We start from the raw sequence: 27,176 nt of genomic DNA on the forward strand, positions 1-27,176 counted from the left end.
CCATACTTTTACAGCATTTATTTCTTTTGGGTAATACATTTAAAAAAAAACAACATTTTAATACGTTTCACAAATTTGTATTATGATTAAGAATGAACAATTCATTACAATTCAATTAACAAAATTAACCTCAGTTAATAAATGTAGTAAACACTGCTGTTCAATAATTATAATATTATTGATAATTATTAATAAAACAAAACGAATGAAATCAAATAAGAATTACAATATTTCTGAATTTAAATAAACATTTATTTTACAATAATTACAACTGATTTTTTTTTTTCCTGTCAGGTTTTCTTATGAGCATGAAAGGTATTTTTTGTTTGGTCTTTGCAGACCGTCTCTTTAACCTCAATTGGTTTTGTAACATTCTCCTCCGAGTTCAACTGTGACACATGACACAAACTGACTGTGGGTGTTGCGTTCACATTTTCTTGCTCTTCTGAGTAATGCACAGGGTCAAAGGATGTCTTTTCTTTTTCACCGGACTCTGTTTGCCGTAGTTGAACACTCGAGTCAAGCCTATTGCTTTCTTGGCAGCGTGACTCTTGGCTTGACCTCGAGCCACAATGTGGAGTACATATTAAGTGCTTCATGACCACGCAAGGTTTCTTTGGAGCTACAGAGGTTTTTGAGCGTGAAGTCTTGGATTTGTGCGCTCTTTTAGATGGTTTAAGCTTCCTCGGGTGTAAGTGGTCCCTTGAGGAACTGATGTGTGATCTTTTGAGATCTGCTTGGCTGCTGTCAGAAATCTTGGTTTTATTGGCGTAGGAAGCAATGAGGTCCGCCGTTGGGCTACTACATGAGGCATCACTCTCACAGTTCTTCTGCATCTTCGGGGTGTTATGCTTCTGAAAATCAAATATACAATAAGCATTTTACATTGCATTAGCTCTATTAACAGTTTATAAACTTTTCTTTTTTGTTTAACAAAAGAAGTTCCTCCTTACATTATTTACACAGACATGTTAGTCAGTAGTGAATGTAGGCCAATGCAGAATGGCTAATTCGCCCTCTCTTGTTGGGAACATCCTATAGGTTTTTAGAAAGTGGCATTCAATTTAGAAATAAATTATGGTCTGGTTCTGATTCGTCATGCACAAAGTCACATGTATAGTTGTAGTACTTAAGTAGAAATTTGTACCTCACGCTAAAATGTTAAAAGTTTGAGGTAAGATTGATTTATTTTTTTTATTTTTTTAAAATTAATACAAGGAAGCATTACATTGAACAAAAGTGACAGTAAAGAGATTTATAATGTTCCAAAATATTTCTTTTTCAAATAAATGCTGATTTTAACTGTTCTATTCCACAAATAACGCTGAAAATGCACTACGGTTTCCACAAAAATATTAAGCACAACTGTTTTCAACGTTGATAATAATAAGAAATATTTATTGAGCATATTAGATATAGCATGTTGATTTCTAAAGGATCATGTGACACTGAAGACTGGAGTAATGGCTGCTGAAAATTCAGCTTTGCCATCAAAGGAATGTTCATTTTTTAAATGTATTAAAATAGATTTGAAATGTTTTACTGTATTTTGTAACCCAAACTTTTCAACTGTAGTGCAAGCATTTAAAATAAAATAAAATAAAAAATACTGTGTTACACTGTGTGTAAAATCTTTTGAATGTGTCTCTTTTAGACGAAGCTATTATAGTAGTACGGGCAGGACAGTGGCTCAGTGGGAAGCAGGTTCCCAGTTTGAGTCCCGGCTGAGCCAGGAGGTCTTTCAGTGTGGAGTTTGCATGTTCTCCCTCTGTCTGAATGGGTTTCCTCTGGGTTTCCCCCACAACTCAAAAACAGTAGGGTGGTTGGGACACTTTTTGCCATCATCCTGAATTCACCCTATAGGTTAATGGGAGATGCCAAATTGAGTGTGTGTGTGAGTCCCAAGCCATGTAATGGGGATGGTTGGGGAAAGACCTAGCGACCTACCCCGGAAAAATCATCGGCAAGAACATTCATGAACAGTCTCTCGCGTATGGCAAGAGATGGCCCATAGAATCACCAAGAGTCTGATATGACTGAAATTGTTAATAAATGAATGAATTAATGTAGTATCATTGATTTCAGATTTGCCCACCTCTTAAATGCCTCGCACATTAAAGAAAAAAACGCATATACCACTGATTCCGTAATTTTCCTTACCTGCAAGTTCTGGAAGTGCATAAGAGACCTGCAGTGAGTTTCCCGTGCAGAGGACTCAAAGTGGAAGAATTTATGACAGAGCTTACAGAGGAAACCAGCGACAGGCACCACAAAACTAGTGCCTGAGGGTCAGAAAGCAGTCAGAGCTGTTAAGTTACTCAGAAACTGTTCTTTGACAATCTAGAGATGTGGTTGAAGCTGAAGACTCACCATATTGTGTGTCTGGATCATATGTCTCATTATCAGTCGTGTCTTCAAGAGCAATCTCCCTATGAGCAGGATGCTGGGAAAAAAATTCAAGTAAAAACTCAAGAGTACCAAAAGAAACAAATTTAGAAGAGCACATGAAGTCATGCAACAAACCCTCTCAAACACTGCAACCTCTTCTTCATTTCTATCCTCCTCATAATCGTCTTCCCCTTCAAAGCAGCCAATAGCATCCACAGTTATGAGCTCCTCCATAACCTCTGGGCCGCCCTCGTTTCTTAACTGTAACAATTGAGAAAAGTCTTATTGATGTCATTCAAAGCATTTTACATTCAAATATCTACACAAATACACACACAAACCTCCTCAACCCTCTGTTTGTGCTCAGGAGACTTCATATGCTCAACAAACTTGCGAGGAGTCCTAAAGTGGCGCTCACACAGAGTACAGAAAGGTCTAGAAGACACCTTTGACATCTAATGAGGAGACAAGACAGCATTTGTATACAGTCAGTGGTTTAAACTCTACTCCTCAAGTATGCGTGGATATTATTTGCAGTGATTATGGTCAGATTTGTTTTGTTAATGTTAAGGTCACCTTGTGTTTCTTTGTTCGTCTGTGCTCAATGAGGTCACCAGAAAAACGACACTGACAGGTAGGACACCAGCGCTGATGACCCATCCTCCTCTCTCTGTTACAGAACAAAAAACAATCATCTTCTGAAATATAGTGCTATTCTCTCATTTTCCTTAAACAATACCTGCAATTAACCCATACTTGATCATTTGAAGGTCAGATTTTTTAAAAAAGGAATTCACTTTTATTCAGGATGCATTAAAACCAATCAATGGTGACAATAAAGACTATTGCAAAAAAAATTACATTATTTTTCAATCGAATATTTAGTATAAAATAGTATAATCTTTTCAAAAATTAACGAACACAAAGATTACGATTCTATGAACTTGCCATTTTCTTTTTTTCCTCTCGGCTCTCTCAGACTGTCATTGACTCGACAATAGTTCTGAGGTTACCACAGAGTAACAGTGTTCATTCACTCTTATGAGTAAGTCAACTTATTAAAAATACACCCTACACCTTTAAAATATGGAGAGCATCGCTTACCTGTTTGTTCCCTGCAGGGACTCCTGGGTTTGGGGTAACAGTGTGGCCAGACAGGTATTACTCACATGCTGGATTTCCATCATACGTTGCTGATGATCTAAACTGATCATGTGAGTCTGGAAGCCCTGCAGAGATCAAACAACTTCACTAAACACCATGATCAACCGACTCCTCTCCTCGTTTACATACAGTAAAGTCTTACTTGCTGGTCAGGACAGGTGATGTTGCAGATGTAGCAGGTGAATTTGACTGTGTGTTTGCATCTCTCTTTCTCGCCATCATGGCCTGCACCTGCTGCCATCTCCTCAGGTGAAGTGCTGAAGGCTCGACTCTCACTGCTACGCTGGATAGTCACCTTCAGAGACGTACCAACACCCTGCACCTGAACGACACAGCGCTTATTAAACGAGTATTCCAGGTTCAATACAATATAAGCTTTTGTTGATTAAGTGTCAGAATTGTTCTCTTGAGGTGGAGCTCTTTTCAAGGCAGATTCATTTCTTGTTATGATATAACGCCCATGGGTGGAGCGACATGATTTACAGATAGTTACATAATGCCCCTTTCCGATATACTGGATTACAACGTTTACAAGGTCATGAGAGAAACTGAAAGACTGCATACAGCTTTGCACAGACACAGTTGGTAAGTGACTATAACATTAGTCTTATGCTAACACATACACTACCATTCAAAAGTTTGCAGAAAAAAAAAAAAAAGCAAGGATACATTCAATTGATAAAACCTATTTCAAATAAATGCAGTTGTTTTGAACTTTCCAGTCATCAATTTTTTTTTTAAATCAGTTTTCATATAAAGCAGCAAATCTGTTTTCAAGACTGATAAGACACACCAAATCAGAACATCAGAATTCATTTCTGAAGGATCATGTGACACTGAAGACTGGAGTAATGATGCTGGAAATTCAGCTTTGCCATCAAAGGAATAATCACCTTTTATAACATATTAAAATAGTTCATTAAAATTATATTAAAATTCTTTTGAACTTGAATTATATTTCACAATGTTACTGTTTACTGTATTTTTGATCAAATAAATGCAACTTTGCATTTGAGATGTGTGTATAATGTCTCTTGAGCTGCACAATAGGACATGCATTACTATACATGTGACTTTTGTTTATACAAACCGATGTTCATCTGAAAGAATTAAGTGTAAAATTATTATTGTAAAAAAAAAAAGTAAATTCAGTGCATTTTGTATTCAGTTGCATTAATTGAGATGTAATGATGTTATTGGGAATGTCCAGAGGTAAAGATGGAAATATATTACTGATGCTGTGATACTGCACCTCTGCTGCTCTGTTCTGATCAACACCTTCTTCTTCAAGTTGTGCAGAACCGTTATCATCCTCTGCATCATTTAGACGGGAAATAAAAGTATGTTCAACATTTAAACACGACTCAGTAGTATATAATATGTTAAAGTTGCAGATGAAGACTTTGATAACAGTATAACTGAAAAGTAAACAAATAGAGTGGCATTTTTTCAGTGGATTTGTAGTTTGCGCAAGGCTAAAGAGACAAATACGGCAAGCCACACACACAGTCACTAAATACCTTCATGGTCTGAAACACTTGCAGAGTTTGATCTTGGTGTCTGCTGTATCCTATCTCCTTTTCCAGACTCTTCCCCAAGTGCAACTGGTCTGTTCAAAATAGGCAGTGAAGTTTTGTGAGTATGTCACATGAAACACAAAAACAGCCTCATTCATTTTAATCCATCTGCACTGATATTACCAGCATGACATCAATATGCCAAACCAAACCACTTTTAACAATAACAGTAAAGTCAAGATTACCTCTGACCTCTGTGCTTTTTCAAAGGGGGCTCTGCTTGTTCTGGGACAGCAGAATTAATTTGTCCAACTGTACCATTGGGTTTATTTAGGGCATGAGAAAGAACATACAATTTATGTATTGTGGATCTTAACATAGAATTTGACAACACATTTTATAATAAATGCACAACTGGTTAATAGTCTACTGTAAGCAGAGGGTTCTTCTCAAGCATTAATGTGTACTCACCCACTTTTCCGATGTCTGAATCAGTGTTCATTTTTCTCGTCTGTCCATGACTTTTCCCAGCTATGTTTAGCACGTTCTCCTTCTTTCTGTCTAGGCTCTGCACTGTAGGCTCCTTAAATAACAAAATAAATGTGAAACACGTTCAATGCTCCTTCATATCAGTCGACCCAAACAATCAAAACATAGAGAATGCTTTATAATTCAATACACATTAAAAGCCAGTTCACACCAAGAACATAATGTAAAAGCCATTTACGACAAAAGGTCATGAATACAAGATACAATTTAATAACAAAGATTTCATCTTCTTCAATGAAAACCCATCTGAAAATTGAACTAATGCCATCCGACAACAATTTCACTCAATTGTATATAAAATATAAGCCATGATGACGTGATAATACAAATTTTATTCACAGTAATACAGTGATATAGACGGATACAAAAAGAGTGGCATGTATATTAGATATATAGTGGCATTTATATTCAATATATAAAATGACAACAATACAGGTGTTTTTTGATGTAAAATGATGCAAGTTAAATAAAATAAATAAATATATTAAATTAATTCCCATTTTGCCATTGGTTTCCTGTGCCTGAATGGTGTCAGTGATTTATATGCTCACAGATGTACATGCAGGACACATGACCTGAAAGCAATTATTTTATTGAAAAAAAAAGAAAAGAAAAGAAAAAAAGTTGTTGGACCCATTTTCAGTGTGAATAAGTCCATAGGATTACACTGTTTCAATTCAGCAAATTCTAAACCTTGGTGTGAGTAGGTCTTAAAGTGATAGTTCACCCCTAAATCATCACTTACCCTCATATTATTCTAAAACTGTATGACTTTTTTTCTTTTGTGGAACATGTTTTTTTTTTTTTGGTCCATACAATGAAAGTCAATGGTAACCAAAACTATTTGGTTACCAACATTTTTCAAAAAATCTTCTTTTGTGTTCATCAGGAAGAAATAAACGTCATACATATTTGGAATGACATGAGGATGAGTAAATGATGACAGAATTTTCATTTTTGGGTGAACTAACCCTTTAAAGATGTTAATATGTCCCTATTCGTGTAAATCTACGTCAATGAGGAAAGACAGTTACCCTACTGATGTGTGATCCACATTGGTGGGGACGACGATCAGCCGCAAAGTTCATGCAGAGGTCTCTAACTGGAACGCCTACAGGAGGAGGCCCAAGAATAGACTGCCTGACCCCTCCCTCTAGAAAAGCTCTTGACACCAGCTTGGTGTGACTGAAAGACACATCTATAATGATTCAGAAAAGGGAAAAGACACAGAATATGAGATATTATATGAGGTTATACACAGGGGTTTGGTAACTAACAAATGGATATTGTTATAATCCACAGTCAAATCTAACACAGTTTCAAGGCTTAAGCCTAGTCCCAGACTAAAATGCATGTTTGAGCTGTTTTAACTGAAAGCAACTTGTTTGTTTTATCATGTTTTTTTTCTAAGGCACATTTATAAAAGCTACTTAAATGCCCTAATTGATCTAAGGCCTAATCCTGGCTTAATCTAAGCCCTGTTTGTGAAACCGGTCCATAGTATAACAGCAGCACACAGGATGAGGTGGCTCTTTTACCTGGCATTGTGTGCATGAGCCCACACTGTTGCAGCATGGGATTATGGCATGGTCTGATTGAAGCAAGAAGGGGAGAGGCATTTGGTGCTGGTGGTCTGTTACACAGGTATTTGGAGAAAGACAATCAAATGACAAGGCAATTATTTGTCTTTGATTATTTGTTTTACAGTTGATGCACATTCATTAAAAAAGCATAAATCCAGGCAATCATTTAAAGCTTTCAAAATGATGGCAGTTACAAAAGGCAATCTGATAATAATTGTCTGCATGTATCATGTAGTTAGTATATGAGCCCTTACCGTCTTCCAGAATGCACATGCGACTGCTGAGGAAAACGACAATCAGGAGAATAAGGGAGTGAAGCAACTGGTGCTCCTTGTCCGTGAGGATCTAACTGGGCTGTTCCAGACACCTTTTGCATGTGCCTCTGCTGCTGCTTAAATTTCTTGATTTTCAGCATTCTTAATGCTAAGATGTACAATTCAGTGATCCCAGGTGCCTATTTAAAACAGGGCATGCAAACCATTCAATTTATATTTATCCAATGCAACTTACTTATTAGGAACATCACTAGTAAACTACCCGTAAATCATCCACACATCTAAAACAATACTATTACCAAAGTATACTATTGTTTTAGACATGTGGATGAGGCATGGGTAGTTTGCTAGTGATGTTCCAAATAAGTTACATAACACACATTATATAATATAATGTAATTATGTATAATATAATGATTTCTGAAGGATCATGTGACACTGAAGAGCAGAGTAATGATGCTGAAAATTCAGGAATAAATTACATTTTAAAATAGATTCAAATAACAGTTATTTTAAGTTACTTCAGGATGGAAATTATTTTCATCCACTGGTTTTTTTTAATGTTAGACATTCTGTTAATCTTGCAAATTGCAATGGTGTAAATAAATAAGCAGTAATAAAGTTTAAGTGGTTAAGCGTGCCGAGGGCATATTTTTTTTTTAACATAGATACTTCGTTAAATTAAAACACAAGCATTATTCATTTTAAATGTTAAGGCTCAAAAGTGTTGCACTTGCAAATGAATGTAAGAGAGTGCACTGCACCTCCTGACAGCAGAGACAGGTCTAATACTAGCCTATGAGCTCTGTAAAACCTTGCAATGCACAGCACACATTTCACAACTCATTTGTGATTAAAACAGCCTAATAGAAATGTTCGAAACATCCCACCTTATGATATGAAAGCCTCAGTCCATCAATGTTTATGGTAGATGACTCTTCCTCTGGTGCTGTGGTTTGGAGTTTGCAGACATTTAACGCCAGTGCGCCCTCACCCGGCTCGGAAGAAGAATTTAATTGTCATGAAAATTGGTATTTGTTTAAAAATTACAAAATTATAAATATTTTTTTTTTTTGTTGTGTGTGTACATCAGAGAAAATTAAGTAAGCTGACTGATAATACACACACAGTCAGCAGGTTGCTATCACAATACACCCTGACATAGGCAAACCCATTTAACATTTAATTCCTAAAATTAGTATCTAATTTCATGATAATTTTTTTTTTAGCTACTAGTATTTATTTTGTTAGGTAGCCTACTAGTACTTTTTCATTTCATTTAAGTACTACCCTACGTCATTGGATAGACATAGAGTGGAGGGATCTAAATTCACATCCTTGGGGTAGTTGAGGACCTTGTTTGTTAATGTAAGCTTCCTTATATTTCAGGTTTGAAAAAAAGTTTTACAACAAACATTATTTTACTCTTAAAGTCAGGATGCAACTGAATAGACTTTTCTTCCCTTTTTCTTCCTTTCTTTCTATCCAAGTGAAACAGCTTCTCCAACAAGGAAAACTGCGGGGCAGGACTTTTGCCAGTATAATAAATGAAGTACAATAAATTGAAGACCAATAATAAATATAACAATAGTGGTGCAAGGATGACGTATTTTCGGAGGCCAAAACCCGAAAATGAGTTAGCCTTAGTTTTAGCACTTCAGTTCCAGCAAAAAAAACAAAAACAACCTTTTTTTAAGTTTCATGTTATTATTTCTATTTATTTTTTATTTATTTATTGTATGTTTCATTTAAATTTCTTTAGATGTTTTGTGAACTACTTTTAATAGTCTATCTCTGTTTACTGTATCTTGTTTGAAAATAGGCTACTTTATTGCCTTGCTCTTCCTATCCTGTTTTCTTAAGTGATGCATGTATCCCCTGTATTTTGACTTCTGCCGATTGTATTCATGCTTCAAAATTAATGAAAAGTTGTGTTCATTTGTGAAGATTATCATGATGAATAAAACGTGATCTTATTTTCTGCAATAATCCAAAAAGCCAATGAAAAAATCCTACTGGGTTTTTGTTGAGGGAACCAGGGTGATGCTAACTTCAGGGTTGGCCTACAAAACCTGCATCCTTTTTTTTTAAATCAAAGTTCTGTAATTGACCCTTTTCATGGACTGTGATGATGCGGTTTTACGGTTATCAGCATAGTAAATCTAGCAAAGTTTTATATTATTTTCATTTATGTACATTTATAACACTTAGTATTGTATTACCACCATCAAATAACAAAAAACAAGTTAACACTTATGCTGCTGTGAGGGTGTTTTTAATAAAGTGGCTGTGGGAGTGATGGTAAAGTTGACATCTTTCTTTCTTCTGACTGCCTTTATCAATCTCTCTCTAGATCTTTTTGAAAGTTGTGAAAACACGGTTGTTGAGTTTTTCTTTTGCTATTTCAGCAGATGGGACCACAAAAAATATATTTCATGTATTCTCTTATTCACCGCTGTATTTTACCCAACTATGACGACTTCCGCTTCTGTGAAACCTGGAAATTGATGCAAGTTGACTTTACTGTAAAACCAAAACCGCTTTTGTAAAACACCTCTCAAGAGAACACACATGTGGCTTGAAAATGCTACTTTAAAATGCTCTATCACTGGTGCTGTTTTATTTTTAGTGCCGTTCAGGACTGATTTGTTTACAACAACAATTATCACAAAAAAAATCTTTTAATTAATGCAAGAAAACACAATTACAATAAGGCAATGCAAAATCACATAAAATCCCTAAAGAACACAGCACAAAAATGAAACAATTATTACAAAAAAATAAAAAAATAAAATAAAATATATATATAGGCTATATATATATATATACACTGAAAAAAATGATTTATTGAATTTACTAAAAAAAATTTTGCAAAGGCAAATGCATTAAGTTGAACTAAAATTGATTAAGTTCAACTTAATGCATTTGTTTAAATGTAGCTAAAATCAATTGTGTGCAACCACTTACGATATTAAATTTCTTCACTTTTCGATTTTAACATTCTAATTGTTATTGTTTAATTTTTCAACACAATTTTTTCTGAAAAATAAAATAAAAAATAATAACTTTGTTTTAAGGCACTTATTTATGAATATAAAATTTCCCCAGAATATTCTACCATGTCCCAGATAGCAGACCAACACTGAATCAACATTGAATCAATGTGAATGCATTAACCAAAAGATCATTGAATCAATGTTCAAAATTTAACATTGATTTTTAATCAGGTTTGCACCCTGAAATAATGTTATTTCAACGATGAAAAATAGATCAAGATGGACATAAAATCAATATTTTTTCAACCTTAATTAAATCACTTATTTAACAACACAGAAACAATATCAAATCAATCTTTCTTTATGTACAGCAGGATTCTGTGCCATTTAATTGTCTGTTTTTACTCCTCAAAAATGTAGGGATGCAATTAATATGGTTTTGGATCAAAAAGTCTCTCAACTTTAAACCTTCAGTTTACATGCAAAAGTTTTTATTTATGACCCCACACCGTTTGAACAGGAATTAACACCACATTCACGTTCATCTTCCATTATTATACCAAAAGTTATGTCATTTTTTGAAAATGAAGAAATTAAATTTATTGTAATTTTAAGCCACTCATACATGTCAAACCAAAAGGTTCTACTAATTATACAGTCCAAAAACAAATGTACAATTGTTTCAATTACAGAAAGTGTAATTATTGTGATCCATATTAAATCTATATCTAAGAAGTTTTAAGGATGGGTAGATGTCGTTAAAAGTTTTAAAGTGTACTTCCTTAGCTTTGTGCAGGTATAGGAAAGGAAAGATCCATAGTTCTTAATTGATTAATATAGCTCTTGGGAAAAAAATTGAGTCACATTATTTCTACTAGCTTGATTTGGAAATGTGTCTTGGGTTAATAAAGTTCTTATTCATTTGTTTGGAAACTAGGCCTACTCATGACAAATTTGCATTGAGTCCAAATCTACACATGCAATGCGCCCCCAGTGTCTGGAGACGGTATCGCAGCATCCAGCGCTTCATCACCGCATCGCACCCGCAGACAGTGGTGAAAAGAACAGGCAGGGAGCAGCGCGTAGAGAGGACGTATGTCCATTCGCCAAGGTGCCTGGAAAATTAAAGGAAACGCTGCAAAGGACAGCTTTTAGATATTGCGAGGCCTGCAAATTAGGTCTCAGTTCATGGTCAATTACACAATTTTTAGTCACTGTGAAATAGAGCCTATTATTTATCTTACACGATGGGCAATCGGGGAATGGAGGACTTGATTCCTCTGGTAAACAGACTGCAGGATGCTTTCTCTGCCATCGGACAAAATGCCAACATGGACCTTCCTCAGATCGCGGTGGTCGGTGGCCAGAGTGCTGGGAAAAGCTCGGTATTGGAGAACTTCGTTGGGAAGTAAGTGACTGATAGATGGACAGCATCACTCTACATCCATCGTGACATCCACTATCCCTGTATCATTAATTGCTCTTGAACGGGACACAAGCATTTTCAGTTATCACTAAGGCTATAATGCATGTGCACCAAAACCAATGTTATAATAATATAGAGAGAATATTATGAATGACAGTGAGGAGCTCATCTGTTTTTAGGCAGGTTACGCTTATAAAACAGGAGAATTTGTTATACATTGATGCTTAACTGACTAAATACATTTATTTGACCATGATTTACTTAATGTAAAACTTAATGTAAAACATGCAAACTTAACTCAGCCTCTCGACATGGACAACCGCTTTTGGCAGCAGCCTCGTGAAGGAGAGTGACATGAATGATGCTCATGGCTGACGTGTGTGTCCTCGCGAGGCCATCATACTAGCGAGCTGCCTCTTCACCAAACAACAGCATTCTTGGGCATCATATGCGCGAGCGAGCTTATGTATATTAGGAAGAGAAAGGATCTTTGTGCTGTGAAGTATTGTGTAATATTTACGGTCTAGAGTAACAGCTAATTAGTATACCTCAGATAATGTTATTATGTTTCCATTAGATTTTCATGGTTTGGTTGAAGATAAGCACAAGATATAAGAGCATTCAGAGGTCGCTGTGATAAAGGGACCTAAGTCCAAGGTTTAATGTCCACTGGTCGCTCGTGTCAGAGGGTCATATGTGAGCCACAGGGCCTGTCTTCCCTGCTTTTTGTTTTCTGTTCACCCTAGTCAAACTCTTTGAGGAATGCTAATGGAATTTTGTGCATAAATTGGAACCAATAGTATTAGGACCAAATAACAATCCTTTAAAGTGATAGTTCACCCAAGATGAAAATTCTAACTTCGTTTACAAACCACCATGTTGTTCTAAACTTGTGATGATTGCATTTCTTTCTTTCTTTTCTTTATACAATGAAAGTGAATGGTGACTGAAGCTGTCATTCTGCCTTTTGTGTTCCATGGAAGAAAGTCATACAGAACAACATTAGGCTGAGTATGTCAGGGTTTGGTGAAGGATGAGGATGAGGACTCAAATGCAGAGCACTGGGCTTTTTATTAATATTAATAAAAATAAGACAAAAACAAACAAATTCTACCCCGTGGGGGAAAACAAGACAGACAACAAGACAGGCAGAGAGACATGGCAGGATAATGACACATGAGGGTACCTTAGGCCCTGTTTACACCTGGCATTAAGATGCATTTTGGTCAATCAGATCACAAGTAGATGAGGGAGACACATACCCGTTTAAACCTGGTGATTTGTGCCCTTTCAACCACTTCTATACTGATTTCTTTGAGGAGAGGGTAAATGTATGTTTTCTTTCGATCTAATGGACAAAATAAGCTCGCACAATTTACATATGAATGCGAAAGGAGACGATAAAAAAACATACGGAGAGCAGCAGCTCTCATGGGTCTCAAGACCATGGAATGGTGAGAGTGCTTGGTACGATTTTCATCGTACCAAATTTGGGTCTTTAGCCGACAAAGTTTAAATCCCGTCAGCAGGCGGAGAGAAAGTGTTTTTTTTGTGGCTTTTTAAACAAATTCGACCACGAGCGTTTACACAATGAAATCAATCCGACCGAATGCACTTCTGGAAGTGGTTGAAAGTGGACAAGCTCAAAACATTTTAGACCCCCATTTACACCTGTATTTAGCATTCTCCACTTGGGATGCAAATGACCAAAACGCATCTTAATACCAGGGGTACACAGAGGACAGGTGGGGAAAGTTAACCAATAATCAGATGTGCAGGGTTAAGACAATAGACAGGAGAGCAAATGGCATAAAGAAACAAACATGAAAACAAACCAGGCACTCACAAAACACAGGAGACAAGATCCAACGGCGAGTGAATAAACACACAATGAGTGTCCGAACCCCAACGCGGAATTAAATCCAAACTAGACGTGAGTGCCGGATCGAACACCACACTCTGAACAAGAAACAAGGCACAAAGAGAGCGCACAGCTCGACCACACTCCAAACCGCACGCTCACACAAAGAAAAGACAATACAGGAGTGTCAGGGCTCTGTCACAAAACCAAGAATAAACCAGGCTGAAGTGACAGAACCCTGACAGAGTTACCTGACAAAATTTGACTTGTATGTGAACTGTTTCTTTATAGGGTGGTTTAAGATTAAAATTGTGCTGAAATTGAAATTGCTATTTTTCATAATTAAGCATAATGTTGCTGGTATGTAAATAAATAAATAAACATTAAAAAGTTTGGGGCCTGTAAGATTTTTTAAATCTTTCACCAATGCTGCAATTTATTTGAGCAAAATTTTTATAAAAGAGTTATATTGTGAAATATTATTACAATTCAAATGAACTGTTTTCTATTTTTCAGTATATTTTAAAATGTAATTTATTCCTATGTTGGAAAAAGCTGAGTTTTCAGTCTTCACTGTGACATGATCCTTGGTGCTCAAGAAGCATTTCTTATTAATATCAATTCAGAAAACAGTTGTGCTGCTTAATAATTTTGTGATACATTTTCAGAATTATTTGATGAATATATAATAATATATATTTGTAGCAAAGTCTTTACTGTCACATTTAATCAGTGTAATGAATCCTTGCTGAATAAAAAGTATTCATTCTTTTTAAAAACATAACTTATTGACCCCAAATGAGTATTAATATGTTAATATTAGAAGGTTAGTAGGAGAATTGGATTCTTGTTGTCTTATTGCACGTCTTACTCTCTATAAGCCTAAATTTGCCTCACGCTTCTTAAACAGGTTTACTTATTAACATCCTTTATCTCGTAACAGCATAATTATTTTGTGTCTGGCACTTAGCCTGATGAGCTCTGCTTGTTTTCAGGACCAAGGACAGTTCTTTAAAAATATGTGGAGGTGGCTCTGTCTTGATTTAGTTACTATTATGTCATGAACCAAGAGGCCACACAATTACTTGTACCCTATTGTGTTTGTACTTGTGTTTGTCTTCTTCTTCTTCTTCCTTATTTTTCTGCCTTAAAAGTGTATGGATGATAGTAGGGTTGGGTGTCGTTAGAATTTTAGCAATTCCATTTCCAATTCTGATTCTGCTTATCAATTCCAATTCTTATCGATTCCCAGTTTTGATTCCGATATGGTAAAATAAATAAATTAATAAATTAAAGTCAAACATTTAGATATTAAACACATTTATTCTGTTTTTTTTTTTTTTTTTTGCAAAACATTCTGTTGCAGCTGAATACCATAAAAAATTTAAATTAAAAAAATGTAAAATCAGCTGCAACTAACTAATATGCTAGATTAACTAATATAAATTCCAAACATTTTCAGTAATACAATAAGAATAAATAAGCAAATTAGCAATAGCACAAATAAATACAACTTAACAAAGTTCAGATAGAATGTTGAAATGAAATAGAAATTGTTTGTAACATTATAAACGTCTTTACTGTCATTTTCTATCAATTAAATGAATGTTTGCTGAATAAAAGCATGGCTGAACATATGGACGTTGTGGCGTAGTGTAGTGTCTCACAGAGTCCAGAAATAGATTCCAGAAATGTGTGTTGACTGTTGACAGATTCAATTTGTCTGATGAAGACACACAGGCATAACCGGGCCGTGGCAACGCGACACAGTGTCTCATTCCCCTCTCAGAGAACCAAGTTACATATGTAACCAGAGACGTATTGATGATAACCATGATATTTCAAATGAATAGGACAGGTATGATAATATTATACGCTGGTTGCCATTTGTCATAAAACACTAGCAGTCACAGCACGCAGTCGTCGGATATGACAGACGAGACACTCTACTCACACTCAAAGAAAGTTATCCTGCCAGTGTGGAAGTTTTTTGAATTCCACGAAAATGACTCATTAATTAGCCCAGTCTGCAGGACTTGACGATCAACAGTGAGAGCAAAAGGGGGCAAAACCACCAACCTCTTCACCCACCTCCGCCGCCGTTATCTTTCAGATTTGGCCACTGTACAGAGAGTAAGTTGCCATTATTTTGCTAGTCCTGAAATAGGAAATGTTACATTAACCTGTTAACTGCTGACGCCTTTCTGTGTGTTATTTTACATCCCTCTGGCTTTAATCCAAAAGTGTGCTCATTTGGATAGAAACATGGATTATCCTACATTTACTTCAAATATCTTTAGAAAGCAGTCTTTTTTTTAACCCCAAATAGGATGATGTGGGCAGTATGGAGCGCTAAACTCTCACATTTAATTAATGTTTCATTCATTCTCGATGCTCAAGGGTGCCCTTGCACAGAAAGTCCACAAGTGAGACTCATGAGTAATAGGGTATTTTCATAAAGATAATGTTTATTTATATTACAATGCCAATCGACATAGCCTTTATTACTGTATATAATACTATAAAATATCATTTCTTTTTCATTTCTATTTGACTGCATTATTTATTTTACATTTTTTTCAGAATTTCTGTAGATATTTCAATTTATCGTCAATTCTTTTGGCCAGGATAATCGTGTATCAAAAAAATCTGATATCATGACAGCCCTTGTTAATGCTATATGGCTTCTGAAGACAAAGAAGCTGTTTCTGGCATGTATTTATAGAATGGTGAGGCGCTACACTATCTCCCGACATGACATCCATACATTCAGCCAATAAGATTTCCGTGTTTGGACACATGCTTCAGACACCAGATATATAGCGTCAACGCTAAGGTGCGGCATCGGGTTCCACTCAAAAGGACACCACCTTAGGCTAGTTTAATCTTTTTTTTTCCCATCAGGGGTCTCAAAAGACCCTAAATGTACCATCCCATTGGTGTATGGCTTTGAGCTTCTACTAGATTTTGAGTTTTTACTAGATTTTGAGTTTAACATGTTTTATAAAATATATTTTATATAAAATCATTTTCATAAATTTTAACCTCTATAACTTTTTTGTTTTGTTTCACTTTTCAAAAGTATCTTCCAAAGAAGAAAATTCTTTATTTATTTATAGAATGAATGTGAATTGGGTGCAATTTTATTTTGAACCCCATTGACTTTCATTTTATGGAAAACAGTTCTTCAAAATAGCTTTGCTTATGTTTCTTACTTGATTCATTTCCTCACAGACAAACTGCTCTTTGGACTTATGAATCAGTTGCAGTGTATCATACAGTTGAACGAACATGAGCTCACCCACACTGACACTTATGGTGCAATTTATTGGACAGATGTCTATATGTCTATATTATGAATGAGACATGGAGTTTTATAACAGTGGCACATGCTGATTTGCCCTATCACCATGGTGACGTGACGATCAATTACATTATGGTGCAGTCCGGCGGAAAGCAGCTTGTTATCACAGCTGCCGTATGAATGTCATTAAACAGCCTGCGAGAGCAGATAAGACACTGTAGCTGCCTCCCAATTCAGAGGCTGCATCCTTCAAAAGGCCGCATTGGAAGGCCGATTGCGTCACCGCGGCGCGACGAAGGCTGTCCCAATTCGAAGGCTCCTTCAAATGCGGCCTCCAAATGCGTCTTTCGTTTCCTGTGAAATGATTGAACCACCATTGCACGCCAGTGATGAAGGGATTTTTTTTTTTTGAACTTGCCTAATTACACTTTTAAACATAAGTATGGGGTTTCAGCTTACCTAAATATCTAATGATACAAATGTAAAAATAAAAATAAATTTTAAAGCTGTCCAAATGTTGACTTGTATCTTACTAATATACAATTATAGTTTATACTCTTTATTATATACATAAATGGACCATGGTAAACGTATTTAGACAGTTTGTGAACCCCGTTTTGTTTTAAGTTGAATATAACTTTCAAAAAAGTCCAGTATAAACGTTACTGCGACTCATCAACGGCAGTTGTTACGGTTTCTAGGCAACAAGAACAGTCCTCCTTAGGCTAGACCATCCCATTTAACAACTCCCGGTCCGACCTTTGCGGCCTTCGAAGGATGCAGCCTCTGAATTGGGACATAGCTTGTGTGTGTCTGTGTGTCAATAATGGGAAGTGCAGCATTAAGCTGGTCATGTGTCCTAGTAAACGTTAGGTTTTAGTTTTAGGCTGCTTTAAAAAAAATGTTTACCTATTTTTGTGGTCATTGTTCTAACCCTTGAATCAGTCAGACATCAACAACATTACAAACTTTAGTTTGAAGCAAAAAATAAACGAATAAATAAAAATCGGGAATGCATTAAATTAATCAAAAGTGACAGTAAAGACATTTACATTGTTACAAAAAACAATTCATCCATTCATCAAATATTAAGCAGTAATAAACAACTGTTGAGCACAAAATCAGCATATTAGATTATTATCATATTATTATGTGACACTGAAGTCTGGAGTAATGATGCTGAAAATTCATGTTTGTCACTAAATTACATTGTAAAATATATTAAAATGGAAAGCGGTTATTTTAAATTGTAACAAATAATATTTCACAATATTACTGTTTTTACTGTATTTTTGGGAAAAATGCATAAAAAAAAATCTTACAGAGACCAAACAATTTAAACGGCAGTATATATACAGTAGTGACCAAAATAATGTCCGGAGGGGATAAAACCGTAATTTAAACCAAAATATGAGGAAAATATTTTTAGATCTTTAAAACATTTTAAAGATGAGGGAAGAACAAAACACTAAACTTGTTTAAGGTGTTTATTTACAAAACTATTTGGCAAAAACAAAGAAAAAAGCTACTGAACTAAAGCTACAGGTTTTATTTTTATTTTCAAAAGTAGGTTTTGCATGTGTTCATAATTTCTTTAAATGACAAAAAAAGTATCACGAATAAAACATTTGACTCCAAGCACAACTACGCATTATGCGTACAAAATTTGTAACAAATTTGTAACAATATTTGAATAAAGGGTGAAGATGTCAATTTTCCTTGGCTGGACATATGCATTTGTGTATGTATGTACTATGTAGGCTATGTATTCCTTGAACTGCATCTTGCAAAATATGGGCTGTATGGATATGGACAACAACTAGAGCACTTAATTAATTCATAGCAGTCCTAAAATAAACAGTCTATTGCCCTATTTACTAATTATACAAACATCCTCATCACACTGCAAACTATTTTTTATTTATTTATTTAGTATCTGCCATTTTGCAGTTTATTGGAGAATCAAAGAAGCTGATCAGAGATAATATGAGAGGCTATTATGATAGGATACCTGTATATAACCATCATGATTGCTTTATTATTTTAACACTGTCAATATGAATTACATAATTGGACTGTAAAAAAAAACACAAATTGAATTAGCTACCTAAAAAGTTCGATTGTGAGATTAGATCGTGAAGAGGCTATTTTAAACATCCAGTCTTGGAAATCCATAAAAGCTGTGGTCAGTAGTGAAATGCAATTACATGTTTTTTTTCTTTCTAAGCATAACCACTCATTTTGGAAGCACTTCTAATGGCCAGAAACTCATACAGCGCTTTCTCACACACCTTTCTCCAACCCTGTCTCCAAATGTCTCATTGCTAAGGAAGGCTTATAGTTGCAAATATACAGGCAACATCCATGTATGAAAAATTGCACTAATGCCTCTAAAATCTAGAACAAGTACAACAATGGGTTATGCACACAGCTGCTAGAGCAGCACTAGCATTGGCATGTTTTTAATTAAGTCAGTACATCTGGTTTTCACGATGAGCTGTTTTTAGTGTGAACATACACTTAGAGTCATCATTAGATTCAAAACTGAGTTTTTATTCACATTATTTAATTAATACTTTTTATTGACTCATAAAAGCAGTTTTAAACATAGCAGCATGCCTTATTTTATTATTTTATCTTCCGATTTAAAAAGAAAATGTAATATTACATGGTCTCTCCATGTTATATTTGTATGTTAGAAATGCACTTTAATATAGTCGTTTGCATACAAAAACAAAATTTGACTCAATGAATGCCGCCTCATTTTTTTTAGGGACTTTCTGCCTCGTGGCTCTGGTATTGTCACTCGGCGCCCCCTAGTGCTGCAGCTGGTCAACTGCCCTACTGGTAAAAATCCTAGAAGAACACTAAAAAAACAAACTCTCTAGCAGGGGTTCTCAACTCTGGCTCTCAAGGTCCACTTTCCTACAGAGTTTAGCTACAACCTTGATCAAACTCACCTGCCTATTCCCGTGTTTGAAATCGACCCCTATACTCTCAATATTCCCAGTAGTATCCCACTGAGTGCGCCGGAAGGGCTGCCGCTTTTGCATAATTTGTGCTCGCTGTAATTATTTGAAACTTAGCAAACTGGCTCTAGTAGTAATGAAAAGATTATCTTTAACTCTGTCATGGAAACTAGCATGTTTAAACCTTAAAGGAAAAGTTTACTTAAACATGAAAATTATGTCATCATTTACTTACCCTCCAGTTGTTTCAAACCTGTATGAATTTCTTTCTTCTGCTGAACACAAAAGAATATATTTTGAAAAATGTCAGTAACCAGACACTTGATGGACCCCAATGACTTCCATAGTAGAGAAAAAAAAAAATACTATGGAAGTAAATGGGGTCCAACCGACTTTCTTCAAAATATTTTCTTTTGTGTTCACCAGATGAAAGAAATTCATACAGATTTAAACCAACTTGAGAGTGAGTAAATGATGACATAATTTTCATTTTTAAGTGAACTATTCCTTTGAGGCTACAGTCCGTACATTTTTGTTGTTCAAAATTTACTTAATTCATATAGTAAACGTGCACATCATGAATCCATTTTCCAAACCGTGTTTTTGTCTTATCTTGATACCTATAATACGTATTTATATTATGACTATTTTAGATTGGTTCGGGTCATACCGCTGCGGAGTAGCACAGTACATGCGTGACTTGGCGTAGACATAAATAGAGAGAAGTAGCTCTGGCAACAATGTTCTTCAGCAAGATGCGTGCAGTTTTGTTTATTTTTTGCTAGAGCGCCAAACTGCAGCTTTATTTAAACAACTTAATAATCAAGTAAAAATGAATTATTTATACCTGTATGGTATTACGCTGTAGCCACATTGGACTAGCGGTTTGGAAAATGGATGATTCAGCTGCGGGCGCCATCTTCTGGTCAGACGTGGGAATTCATTCGGCATGACCGTCACAGTGCATTATGGGTATTCTATAGCCATTGAGCGTACATCAGTTGTACACTTGTTATTGCGGTGGATTGTGGATTTGAATAAGTGCACTCAGTAATGTCCACTATGTTTTCGGGCACCACTACAAATGGCTGTCCCCTCAAATAGTGCCCTATATAAGGGTATAGGTGGCAATTTCGGACACAGCCTATATCTTTCTATTAATCCTGAAGAAGACCTTGATTAGCTTGTTCAGGTGTGTTTGATTAGGGTTGGAGCTAAACTCTGCAGGAAAGTGGTCCTTGAGAGCCAGAGTTGAGAAACCCTTGCTCTAGTTTTAAATGCATGTTTTTTAAGGCAAAGCTAATATGGAATGCAAAGCTAATATTAAAATGCCTTTCCTAATTGCTTATTTCCAGAACATGCCGAGTTTTTGCATTGCAAGGGGAAGAAGTTTACTGATTTCGATGAGGTTCGTCAGGAGATTGAGGCAGAGACAGATCGCATCACCGGCCAAAACAAAGGCATTTCACCGGTCCCTATCAATCTGCGCGTCTATTCACCTCATGGTACCTTCATTCATGCACATACAGAGAAGTTATTTTAACATGATCAGATCTACATATTCTGTTACATATAAGCATGCATTGTGAAACGTCACATGAAATCATGTCACCCCTTCTCTTCTCCAGTCCTGAATCTCACCCTCGTGGACTTGCCTGGTATGACCAAAGTGCCTGTAGGTGACCAGCCGGCTGACATTGAGTTCCAGATCAGGGAGATGCTAATGCAGTTTGTGACTAAGGATAACTGCTTGTTGCTGGCTGTGTCTCCTGCAAACTCTGACCTGGCCAACTCAGATGCCCTCAAGATTGCCAAGGAGGTTGACCCTCAGGGTGGGTTATCATCCAGCAGTGACTGACACTTGTTCTAAAATAATTGCAAAATTTCAGACATATCTTGATGTGAGATTTTTAAAGTTCTTTTCTTTTAAAACTGTTCCTGATCACGTGTGCGTGTGTGTGTGTGTGTGTGTGTGTGTGTGTTTCTGAACAGGTATGAGAACTATAGGTGTGATCACTAAATTGGATCTAATGGATGAAGGAACTGATGCACGAGATATCCTGGAAAACAAGCTTCTTCCTTTACGGAGAGGTGAAGTCAGTGTACAAAGAGAATGCATTCATACTCTTTCCACATAAATAAAGCCTCTCAGGAACATTAAAAAAGTCTCATTGGAGAGATTTGCACTGTAATAAGTATAATTCTATAAATTTGACACAAATTAAAAACCATCCATTTAAAAAGATTATTACAAATATGGTAACACTACAATGTCTCATTTGTAAACATTAATGTATTAACTAACATGAACTAACAATGAGCAATACATTTGTTACAGTATTTATAAATCTTTGTTAATGTTAGTTAATATAAGTACTGCCGTTCATTGTTTGTTCTTGTAGTTCACAGTGCATTAACTAATGTTAACAAATACAACTTTTGGTTTTAATAATGTATTAGTAAACTCTGAAATTAAAGATGAATAAATGCTGTAGAAGTATTGATCATTATTATTTCATAGTAACTAAAGTAGTTAACTAATGTTAACTAAAGAAACTTTAGTTTCATTACTTATTATTGTAATGGATATGTATTCATTGTGGAAATTCATTGGTCATAAGTTGTTAAATTGCACGTCTATGTATAACTTTTTAAAGCAGTGGATCTCAACCAGGGGGCCAGAATATTCTAAATAATAGCAAGAACATCAGGATATCAGGATGTAAACTGCAATAATATACACCCCTATCCCCCCCCTTTGTGTTTTGCACTTAAAGCAAAGAGGTGAAAGGGTATTGTTAAATGCATGTCTACCGTTTGGTACACAAATATACATCCTTTGTACAATTTGAAACTGTATAGCCATGGCACGATTACACGAATGAATGAATGATCCCTCAGATGTACATTGAGAGCCTTGTATAACCGACAGTGTTGGGAAAGTTACTTGGGAAATGTTATAGGTTACAGATTACAAGATACCCTGTTTAAAAGGTAATAAGTAGTGTAACTATTTCAATTACTTTATTAAAGTAATGTAACTGATTACATTCGATTACTTGATTACTTTTATACATTTCGAATGAATGTTTTTATCTGTTAATCATTTCCAGACATTTAAACCAAGCAGGTTTAACCTTACAGTACTCAACTTAGCCTACTCAACACTGATTACTGTCAGACTTTCAAAATCCTTCATCACTTGAATTAAGATTATAATAATTAAATTTTAAAGCACAGCCACCACAAAATCACACTTTAGCACCTCTTTTTACTTTGAGATTAATACAGATTTAAATTCATAAAAAGAAATAGTTTAATAGCTACAGTATTATACTGTTTTTAAATCAAATCCTTGCAATAGCTATGACAGAAAACACTGGCCTCTAACAATATATATTTTCTGTCAAAGGGTTCATAAACAGAAGTGTGGCTGGTAAAGACGTCTTTAGCTAGCTAGCAGACTAGCTAATTTGTTATGAAAGGAGATTAACATCGTTAAATAAACTACTGGGCACGCACCAAGCAATACAGAGCTAAAATACGTCTTGATTAGCAGCATGGTGTTGGCAGGTTGGAGTAGGCAATGCCTTTCCTACTTTATTTAATGACTGCTTAAAGTTAACTGTGGGCTAAGTTACATACCTGCAGATGCTTCCTCAGGTTCGACATTGAAACCTTCGATATCAATAGCATTTTAATAGTTGGCAAACATATTTTGCACTGAACAGTTATATTTGCACCCTTTTCTGATTTATAGATGAAACGATTAAAAAATTTCCAACACTGTAACTAATTTTTATCTTTCGCCATGGTGGCAACTCTCAGACTGTCACGTTTATGTTCAGTTAGTTTCATTATCATGGACTTTTTGGGTACGTCTACAAATGATCACCACACACGGATCCACTAAGACGACTAAAACCGTCGTTTACTAATCATTAACTAATCAATTGTAAATGACTTGTAACTGAATCTACAAAACATACATAAAATAATGAACATATCACTTATTAATCATTTATGAACGCACACTGATGTTTCGTAAATAATTAGTTAACCATTTACTAATCAATTGTAAATTACTTATAACTGAATCTACAAAACATACATAAAATAATTAACATATCACGTATTAATCATTTATGAACGCATAGTGATGTTTCGTAAATAATTAGTTAATCATTTACTAATCACTTGTAGATGACTTGTAACGGAATTTACAAAACATACATAAAATGTTAGTATATCACTTGCTAATCATTTATGAATGTTTTGTAAATGATTAGTTCATCATTAACTAACCACTTATAAATGACTTACAACTGAACGTTATTATAAAGTGTTACCGTGGATTCTTTTTAGCTAGCTCTGATTAGTAAACAAGGTTCCCATTTATTTCCTTATAACTTTACATGTAAAATTTGATTTGGCTACTTTAAAAAGTCCACCTCATAAAAATAGTTTAACAGCTACTGTATTTTGTTGCATTTTCTGAAACTATTTTGATTTGATTGATTTTATATTAGCTATGACTACTGTATGTCCAATGTGCTATGTTTTATTATGCTGATTTTGCCTGTTACTACTTCAAATTGGATGTTCCCTTTAGGCTACATTGGGGTTGTGAACCGCAGTCAAAAGGACATTGATGGCAAGAAGGACATTACTGCTGCCATGGGAGCAGAAAGGAAGTTCTTCCTCACCCACCCAGCCTATCGACATCTGGCCGATCGCATGGGGACTCCCTACCTGCAGAAAGTGCTTAATCAGGTAGAATGACACAGAGAGCATGTGTTTTTTTTGCATGTTTTTCAGCATTTTAAACACCTCACTGCCATTTTGATATGGAAGAATATAGCCTTAAGCATATTGTTATCTCACTGTTTTGTAAACAAACATAAATCATGTAATATACTGTACATTTAATAAATGTTAGCCAGTAACCAAGGGTTTTCATTCTCATCTAGCAATTAACTAATCACATCCGAGACACCCTGCCAGGACTGAGGAATAAACTTCAGAGCCAGTTACTGTCCATTGAGAAAGAGGTGGAGGAGTACAAGCACTTTCGCCCCGATGATCCTTCTCGCAAAACCAAGGCTCTGCTACAGTGAGTCTTATGTATTACCCACTTGAAAATTTGCAGCTCAAGCACATAGACAACCATTCAAATGTTTGGGGTCAATAAGAATACATTTTTTTTTTTTTTTACTTTTATTAGGCAAGGACTTATTCAGTTGTAAACAGTAAAGACATTTATAATGTTTATTAAAAAAAATGTAAGAAAAAGAAGAAAACTGGGAAGATGAGAGATGTTATTTTTTTGTCATCATTTGGGTCTTAACAGAAGCGCTTCCTATTAATCACTTCCCTGAGATCCGGTCTCTTCTTCCTCACATCTCGCCACCTCTGTGCTCGACTCCTTGAGGGAGGAGGAGCGCGAGTGGCCACGCTCTCCCTATGGCCCGGCCTCCGGTCCTTGGACTGTGGCGGGACAGAACCCCCAGAGGCTTAAGCCGGGGAAATGGATCGGCGCGGAATATATTTTTTTAACCCTGCTGACTGCTCCCTCGCCTCTCTAAACTTTCCGGCCACTGTCTCAACAGATGTACCAAAAGGTTCAGAGGGCGAGACTGGGGCATCGAGGAGAATTTTTTTTTCTTTCTCCCCGATGTCTGCCAAGTTCAGTCACAGATGCCACCATCGCTGACATCGAGCAACCGATAGCAGCGGCTGTTTGTTTAGCTGCCCCAGGGTGCTAGATCCGTAGTGCGGCACAGTTCAGCAACCCGCTTCAGGGGACAGTCCCTGATAGTCCCTCTTTTAGCAGATCTGCCTGGTAAACCTGCAGTACCGCCATGATGTACAAGGCCCCCCTGGCGTGGCCTGTTGCCTCATACGCCCTGCCATTCAAGCGCGAGGTGGTCTTGGCAGGGCAGGAGCCTTCAATGAGGATGACTCACTCTGGGAGAGATAGTTTGCAAGCGTCTCCTCTACTCGGGGCATCTTCACATATCCCCTCTCAGCTAATCCTTCTACATCTGCGTAGTTCGAATGATAAAATTGATAAGTCCGGACTGAAAATGGCTTCTTCTACGACTTCTCCACTTCAGCGTAGAGGTCAGAAAGGAATGGAAGGCTCATGGGGGAAGGGCGAACATGGCCTAACAGAAGCGCTTGTCCAGCCTACCACGATTGACTTCCCGTTTTTCATGTCCCCAAGCCAGATCCATGACGTCCAGCAATTCCTCATATTACCCTGGCAGGTTGAGAAGACTCAGTACAGATACTTTCCTGCCTTCTTCAACCAAATCCACTTCCTTTTGCGGATTTTGTCTAGATGATGGCAGCAATATACTATCAGATTGCTCAAGCACGCGATCGAGGCTTGAGAAAGAGCCAGCCCTTTCTCAAACTCCTTTGCGAGCTCGACCTGCAAACCCCACTGCTGAAGCCTGAGCCGTGGGACGCAGACGCTCGTCCCACATCCCTTGAGCATAGGGACAAATGCAAACAGAGCTTTCTCATTGAGAATTTCTCACAATGAGCGCATTCAGAACCTTCGAGCACTGAACGCTCATGCTCCTCTCCCAAGCAATAAACTCATAGGTTGCGTGTGTCCTCAGATGTCAAAAACCTGGGACACGGAGGCATATACTTCCTAGAACGCTTGCTTGAATTTCCCATGATCTTGCCTTAACCACGCGCTAACAATACAAACGGCTCCTGAAGACAGAAAAAGCTGATGACGTGTGCTACAAAGAGTACACGCATATACGTAAGAGTACTCTTATACTTCTGGGTGCTCCGATAATAATGTAATACGGACTGTTGCCAACCAATCTGTTTGAAATGTTTTTTCACACATGCTTCAGACACTGGATACTCTGATGGCGACCCCATAACGTCCATCCTAGACACAGTGTAGAGTTCCTATTCGAAAGGGAACTATTTAGCAGCACAACTGTTTTCAACTTTTATACAAATTTTTTTTTTTTCTTGATCTTCAAATCAGCATATTAGAATTATTTCTGAAGGATCATGTGACACTAAAGACTGGAGTAAAGGCTGATGGAAATTCAGCTTTGCCATCACAAGAATAAATTACTTTTTAAAATATATTAAAATTGAAAACAGTTAT

The 27,176-nt window shown here is 36.3% G+C and overlaps 2 protein-coding genes across 6 annotated transcripts in view; one reads left to right on the forward strand and one right to left on the reverse strand.

Annotated features, from left to right (window-relative positions):
• Positions 1–202: 202 nt before the first annotated feature.
• Positions 203–8,426, reverse strand: ciz1b (cdkn1a interacting zinc finger protein 1b). Its single transcript, XM_084414130.1, has 16 exons — positions 8,367–8,426; positions 7,456–7,655; positions 7,157–7,251; positions 6,653–6,816; positions 5,541–5,652; positions 5,315–5,381; positions 5,073–5,161; positions 4,805–4,866; positions 3,695–3,874; positions 3,493–3,617; positions 2,965–3,058; positions 2,730–2,843; positions 2,524–2,649; positions 2,371–2,443; positions 2,161–2,282; positions 203–854 (listed from the first exon to the last, which is right to left on the reverse strand). The coding sequence occupies exons 2-16, from the start codon at positions 7,614–7,616 to the stop codon at positions 291–293; spliced, it is 2,148 nt and encodes a 715-aa protein (XP_084270256.1). The 5' UTR covers positions 7,617–7,655; positions 8,367–8,426; the 3' UTR covers positions 203–290.
• Positions 8,427–11,502: 3,076 nt separating this feature from the next.
• dnm1b (dynamin 1b) overlaps positions 11,503–27,176 on the forward strand; it is a 38,386-nt gene continuing 22,712 nt past the window's right edge. For all 5 annotated transcript variants that reach the window (XR_014628020.1, XR_014628021.1, XM_084414881.1 and 2 more), the window contains exons 1-7: positions 11,503–11,880; positions 19,837–19,910; positions 21,388–21,537; positions 21,661–21,864; positions 22,025–22,123; positions 24,645–24,805; positions 25,003–25,145. Coding sequence is in view for 3 of the 5 variants with exons in the window: in XM_084414881.1 (XP_084271007.1) it covers positions 11,720–11,880; positions 19,837–19,910; positions 21,388–21,537; positions 21,661–21,864; positions 22,025–22,123; positions 24,645–24,805; positions 25,003–25,145 (992 nt within the window). In the remaining 2 variants the exon portion in view is untranslated. The remainder of the gene's footprint in view (positions 11,881–19,836; positions 19,911–21,387; positions 21,538–21,660; positions 21,865–22,024; positions 22,124–24,644; positions 24,806–25,002; positions 25,146–27,176) is intronic.

The sequence above is a fragment of the Rutilus rutilus genome, assembly GCF_951802725.1.
Source record: "Rutilus rutilus genome assembly, chromosome: 7".
Taxonomy (NCBI): Eukaryota; Metazoa; Chordata; class Actinopteri; order Cypriniformes; family Leuciscidae; genus Rutilus; species Rutilus rutilus.